Below are 7,050 nucleotides of genomic sequence, written 5' to 3'. Positions count from 1 at the left end.
AGATCTCGTCTGGATTTGCTCAGACCCAATGTGTGAAGAAATGCTAAGGATAAACAATTCCAGCACATCAATGAAAAGCCGACAAGGAGCTTCAATGTAGGACAACGACTCTTGGCCCGTGACTACCGAACAGAGAAATGGCAACCCGGAATGATATGCAGAAGGCAGGGGCCATTAATGTACACAGTGGATGTCGGGGAGAACATTGTGAGATGCCACGTCGATCAGATATTAGCGTCACAGGAATGAGTCAACCCCATGTCTCGAGTACCTGCGGATGAACCTGACATACCGGTAGCATCTACCTCAGAACCAGTAGCAGTGTAAACTGATGAACTAACCGACGAAAAGGGGCCAGAATGGCCTCTGCACCAAGAACAAGAACCTCAGGGAAGGCGCGATCCAGAAAGGATCAGGAAGCCACCCCAAAGACTGAATCTATAAATGGACTATTTTTGTTTAATGTGCATTTTAAAGTGTTAATTGTTATTTGAATATTATGGGTACTGCTAATCAAAAAGGGGAGGAATTATAGTGTATGTACCTTTAAGAGAGAACTACTTTTACAGCTCCTGTATACTGTAGTACCGGCTTTGACCACACTTGTATATAAGCCTTGAGCATGCCTCTGTACCCCCAGTCTTGAGACTACCCTACTCCCGTAAACACCTGTTGATTGTTAAGTTACAGCATTCGTGTAGTTATTTGAAAACATCATACTCTCAGAATCACGGATCTAACAAATACCTTGACTGAGGTGGGAGCAGGGAAATCTAGGCGGTCCATGGAATTACATTTCTTGATTCAGATGGGAACAGTTTAATCTGGGCGGCTGTGAAAATGAAATAACTGGACTGAGGAGGGAACAGTGTAATGTAGGTACCCTGGGAATTGAATTCCGTGATTGAGGAGGTATCTGTGTAATCTAGGCGGCCCAGAGAAATAAACTCCTGGCTTGAGTTGGGAGCAGTGCAATCTACCTGTTACAGAGAATAAAATTCCTGAACTCAGATTGGAGCAGTGTAATGAAGGCCTCCCTGGCAATGATTTTCCCGGAATTAGGTGGGTCAGTGTAATCTAGGCGGTGCAGGGATTTAAAACCCTAGTCTGAAGCGGGAGCATTGTATCTAGGTGGTCCGGGGAATAACATTCTTGTACTGAGGTGGGAGCAAGGTATTGGAGCTGGAACTAGGAATGCAATTCCTGGATTGAGGAAGGAGCAATGCAATCCAGCCGGTCCTAGGATTGAAATTACTGAACTGAGGTGGGAGCAGTGTAATCTAGCAAGCCTGGGAATGATATTCCTGGATTAAGCCATCAACAGTTTAATCCCGGCAGTCCAGGGAATAGATACAAAGTAATCTAGTTAGCCCAGGGAATGTAATTCCTGGGTTGAAGCCGGTACAGTGTCATGTGTCATTACAATCTTTCCATCACTGAGTTCATCGCTAAGATCCTGCCGTTTAGGAACGTTTATTGATGGTGAATATCTTTAACCTGATGGTCTGGGTTTGAATAAATCAGATAACAAGTTTGGGGCAATCCCGCCTTCTTCCTTCTTTTATTCAACCAGTTTTCTGTAACTTGCTCGTCAATTGTTCTCGGGTTTTGTTCAAAACAGGAAGAGAAACTCCATTCTCTTTGTTCTATCTGTATTTTATGGGGGGCTGAAATATTCCGCATTCGCTCACTTTTAACATGAAACTGTGTACAATATCGTTAGATAGATTGTGTTGCAGTATAGTGTTGTTGTAACAAGAATCAATTAATCTGTTTGTTCAATGATTGTAATTAATGCCAGTTACAGTGGGACCTAATGATGTCACTGGGGGATTTTGCTCTGCTATAAATAAGGAGCTCCCTTCATTGTGTCACCTCACACAGTCAGCACGCTGCCTCCAGCACAAAGACCACCAGCGACTCACAGAATGGAAGAGATGGCTGTGCCACCTCCCCCACCACCGCCCCTTCCAGATAATTGGCTTGAAAATATGCAGACATTAAAACTATGTTATGAAATACGAAAGATTTACTATCCCCTCCTCGCTGTTGTTGGTGTTCCGAGTAAGTATCAATGCCCAGTTATAAATTGCATAATAGTAAGAATTATATTACAGTGTAATATGATTTTTTTTATTAATGATATTCTGTGTTTCAATTTGTTGAATCATCTAAGTCGTATGAATGCAAGTCTTTCTTTCTTTATGTCGTTGTTAATGCATGGGTTGTTGTACAAAAGTGCTCGAACAGCCTCACTACAGTTGGTGCTCCAGTTAAGACTTAATTCTGTAAATTATGTATAACAGAATTACTAATCTTGTAATTTTCTCCACAACCCCGGCAGCCCTCGCTGCTGTTGGTGTCCCTAGTACGTTTCTGTACCCAGCTTTTAATTCTGTAAATAATGCTGAACTGTATTTCTTTCCTTCTTCCCATATTCCTTGTCATTCCCCATGCTTTCGGCGCCGCTGTACGCTACTAATTCTGAACGTGATATGGTGTTACCTAAATTGCAATAGTCTATGTTCATTTCAAGCAAAAATATCGGACCGGGACTCATTATTTAACGAATTTACTTCTGTTATCCACACTGAACTTTTCTATCAGATCAGAAGAATGTTTGCTTGGTTTAGGAGACTTAGCACCTAATGGCAAAGGTCATCGACCTGAAACAGTAACTCTGTGTCTCTCTCTCCACAGGTGCTGCCTCACCTGCTGAGTATTTACATCATTTTTTTGCTTTCATTTCAGATTTCCAGTATCAGCAGTATTTTGCTTTTGTTTTCGTCTGATGCTCGGTATGGTTATTTAAACAGTGTCATAGGAAGAAAATCCTGGCAGGCCATATACATGTCTTTAAATGTGTGAAATATCAGCTAATCATTCAGTTCCAGTTACTGACTCCTTTTCCACCAACTCCAGTTCTGCATTAATGGCACTGCTTCTATAGGTTGGAATGAGATTACAAGTATAATTTATATTCTCATAAAATGTTCATTTAGCCAGATTTCAATAGTTGATTGCAATTTTGATTTGATTTTACAATTGAGTCAAATACCCATCTGTCACATTTCAGTGGATCTCTGAGACCCAGAGTGGTTCTCTATTGCCTCCTGCGGTACTTCAGGATAAACAATCGCAGCTGAGGTAAAGATAATCCTTTGATATTTTCTCTTCTAATATTTTCTGCACAAAGTTGGAAACCAACGTGTGAAATATAAGGATAATAACTATCTCCGTTTGTGTTCAGATACTTAACAAAACCGTTCGGCAGCACATTGCCTGTTGGATAATTCAGCTGAATTCGATGTTGATAAACACATTTACTGAGGCATGCACTGTCAAATATAACTATTTATTATAATTTAGATTATTTGAAAATATTCCTTTCAATGAGCTACAATTTGTATGTTTCAAAAAAATGCGATAATCCCAATCTTCAAAGCATCTCTACTGCCTTTTTGTCTTCATAATGGCAATTCACTTGTATTTATCTTAACATTATCGTATTACATTCGTACATTTTAAATACAGTTGCCTGTAATTATTGCACGCCATCTTTGCAGTTTCTGTATGTTGCTATTGAAGTCATTTACTGTTCTATATATAAAGGATGGTCAAACCAAGATCAGCAATCCAAGCGGGAATTCAACATACCTTACACAGGGCATTGAAGCTAACTGCACCTCTGAAAATGCTGACTGATCCTGGGACACGAAGTCTTGTAAGAAAATAGGAACATAGGAATTGGAGTAACCCATTTATCCCCTCAAGCCTGTTTCGCCATTTAATGAGATAATGGCTGATCTGCGACTTAACTCCATATACCCGACATTGCCCCATATCCCCTAATAAATCTGGTTAATAAAATCTATCAATCTCAGATTGAAAGTTAACAATTGATCTAGCATCAATTTCGGTTTGCGGAAGTGAGTTTCAAACTTCTACCACCCTTTGTGCTTAGAAGTGTTCCTGATTTCACTCCTGAAAGGTCTGGCTCTAATTTTTAGATGCTGCTCCTTAGTCCTAGAATCCCCAACCAGGGAAAATAGCCTCTGCCTATCTACCAATCTGTCCGTCTTAATATCTTGAAAACTTCGATCAGATCACCCATTTACCGTCTAAATTCTAAAGAATTCATTCCTAATTCGTGTAATTTCTCCCCATAACATAACCCTTGGAGTCCGGGTGTCATTCTGGTATACATACGCTGCACTTTCTCCAAGCCCAATATATCCTCCCTAAGCTGTGGTGCCCAGAAATGCTCACACTACTCCAGATGTTGTCTAACCAGGTCTTTGTGTAACTGCAGCATAACCTCTACCGCTTGTATGCTCGTGCTTTAGGTACAACATCCAGCATTCCATTAGTGTTTCTGATTATTTTCTCTACCTGTCGATGATATTTTAATGATCTTTATAGATGCTCCCCCGCTCTTTGGACGGCCACTCTTTTTACCTTTTCACCATTTAGAAAGTACACTGTTCTATTCTTTTTATGTACTAATTGGAAAACATCACATTTGACAACGTTAAAATCCATTTGCTACAGTTTTGCCCATTCATTTAACCTATCGATATTCCTATGTAATTTCTTGCTTTCATCTACACTGCCTACATTGCTGCCTAACTTTGTGTCATCCGCAAAATTTGGCGATATGAAGTTCTATGCCATCATCTACGTCGTTAATAAACATTATGAATATTTGAGGCCGTATCTGGTGGTTGGAATGTGTCACACTTTAGAGTCATTACTTTATTTGTTACTCTCATTTTATTGACGTTAACGTTATTGAATAACTGTCTCTGATTCAATATTAGTTTCCTTGGGATTTGCGGCATGCTATGCTCTTCATCTACTGTAAATACTGACACAAAGTCTTTTTTCAACTAGTCGGCCATTTCCATATTATCATTAACAATATCACCGCTTTCAGATTTTATGGGTTTAGCATTGCTCCTGACTACCTTATTTTCCTAATATAATTGTAAAAATTATTTGTGTTGATTTTGATATACCTTGCAAGTTTCTTTTCATAATACCCGTTGTAGCTATTTTTATCTGTTGTGTTACCCTTTGCTGTTCTTTGTATCTTTCCCATTCGCCACCATCTGTGCTACTTTTTGCATTTTTATAGGCTTTGTCTTTTATTTCCATGCTGTCCCTTACGTCTTTAGTCGTCCAGGGCTGTTTTTGACAAATAGAACCCGTGCCCCTCAGGGGTATAAACTGGTTCTGTATCGGATTCATTATTTTTGAACATTCCCACTGATTGTCTGTTGTTTTGCCCATTAACAGCTTTGCCCAGTTGACTGTGGACAGTCTCTGCCTCATCCCGTTGAAGTCGGCCTTACTGAAACCTACAAACTTAGTAATGGTTTTGCGTTTCTCTTCATTGAACTCGATCATGTTATGATCACTATTAGAAAAAGTTTTCCACACCGTTAGGATTTTAAGTAAATCTGGCTCACTAGTAGATTACAAATCTAACATGCCAAGCCGCTTGTTGGTTAGAGAGCCTATTGTTAGTGAACACTATCCCTGACAAACTCAATAAATTCACTACCTTTCTGAAATTTGCTAATCTGCTTTTCCCAATCTATTCCTGAGATGCTCCAGTCCTTTGCATCCCTGCTACCTCAGCTGTTGCTTATTTTATGCTGGGCTAAAGGTAGATCTATCATTTCATCTCTCATTGAACAAACATCTGTTACTTTCATGTATTTATTCTCATTTCATTTATTGATTCATTATTCTGACAAAAACGACTCAGAGCTTCAAAGGTAATATAATTAGATTATATCAATGAATGTCGGTAATTAATTGCACATTTCACACCGAATTGCATTAAACTGCTCTTTTTGCTGTCAGCCTAATATAAAACTTCCCCGTGTATTTCCCTTCCACACAGTTAACTTAATAACCATTGTGATCCTGTCTCGGGGAAAGTGCGGTCTCTCCACATGTGTCACTCACTACCTGGTGGCCATGGCAGCATCGGATCTACTGGTCGTTATCATCGATCTGATATTGAGGCAGATTCCGATGTCTTTTAAGAAACGATTTGCACCTGTCTATTCTATCCCCGTGTGCAATATCCATGCCGCCCTGCTTTATGCAGTCACAGACTGTTCTGTCTGGTTCACTGTCACCTTCACCTTTGATCGTTTTGTGGCAATTTGTTGCCAGAAGCTGAAAAGAAAATATTGCACCAAGAAAACGGCGGCTGTGGTTCTAGGAACAGTGACTGTGCTGAGCTGTTTAAAGAACGTTTTCTGGTATTTTATGTTGTCACATGAATATGGGCTAGCGAACACCCCCTGGTTTTGTGATGTAACATTCGAATTTCAGTTTTCACCGATCTGGGTAGCAATCGAGCTCCTTCATCATATTCTCACCCCGGGTGTCCCATTTGTCGTGATCCTGCTGCTCAATGCTGTCACCATCAGACACATTTTAGTGTCCAGCAGAGCCCGCAGGAGACTCCGGTGTCCCAGCAGTGGGGAGAGTCCCAGAGACCCAGAGATGGAGAGCCGAAAGAAATCCATCATTTTACTGTTTGCTATTTCGTGCAATTTCATCCTGTTATGGTCACTGCTTATGGTGTATTCTATATATAACCGGGTGTGGCGATTGGTTGATTATGTTGTATCTCTACCTATATATTTTCCAGATTTGGGACAAATGCTCCAGCTCCTGAGTTGCTGCACAAACACTTGCATTTATGCCGTGACACAGACTAGGTTCAGACAGGAGTTGAAAAATGTGGTGAACTATCCCTTTACTTTAATTGTAAAACTCATTAAAGGATGAGAATAAATGAAAAAGTTCCTGCATCAGAACTGAATCCCGCCTCATATTCTGTCCGACCCTATCTCACCCGCGGGGCCAGTGATATATGTTAGTACTAGCTGGGGGGGCCCAGCATTGCCAGGGCAGTTTAGAGGGCCACGCGGTTGACGGCCGGCCGCTGCCGCTCCCCCGCTGTGTGTCTCAGGCCGCGCGGTTGTTGGCCGTCCGCTGCCACTCCCCCGCTCTGTGTCTCAGTCC

At 40.9% G+C, this 7,050-nt stretch overlaps 1 protein-coding gene across 1 annotated transcript; it reads left to right on the top strand.

Annotated features, from left to right (window-relative positions):
• The first annotated feature begins 1,891 nt into the window (after positions 1 to 1,891).
• Positions 1,892 to 6,813, top strand: LOC147091189 (putative G protein-coupled receptor 139). The gene is made up of 2 exons (XM_085976475.1): positions 1,892 to 2,064; positions 5,912 to 6,813. The coding sequence occupies exons 1-2, from the start codon at positions 1,929 to 1,931 to the stop codon at positions 6,811 to 6,813; spliced, it is 1,038 nt and encodes a 345-aa protein (XP_085832601.1). The 5' UTR covers positions 1,892 to 1,928.
• Positions 6,814 to 7,050: the final 237 nt, after the last annotated feature.

Source organism: Somniosus microcephalus, unplaced genomic scaffold (assembly GCF_052327205.1).
Source record: "Somniosus microcephalus isolate GS21.2 unplaced genomic scaffold, FLI_Smic_1.0 unresolved_chr3, whole genome shotgun sequence".
Classification (NCBI taxonomy): domain Eukaryota; kingdom Metazoa; phylum Chordata; class Chondrichthyes; order Squaliformes; family Somniosidae; genus Somniosus; species Somniosus microcephalus.
This window is presented reverse-complemented; position numbering and strand designations above follow the sequence as displayed.

Bases quoted from the DNA above. Each gene is read 5' to 3' on its own strand.
- LOC147091189 (XM_085976475.1), top strand. From the start codon at position 1,929: ATGGAAGAGATGGCTGTGCCACCTCCCCCACCACCGCCCCTTCCAGAT. The intron at 2,065-5,911 runs GTAAGTATCAAT...CCTTCCACACAG, and splicing joins CGCTGTTGTTGGTGTTCCGA to TTAACTTAATAACCATTGTG.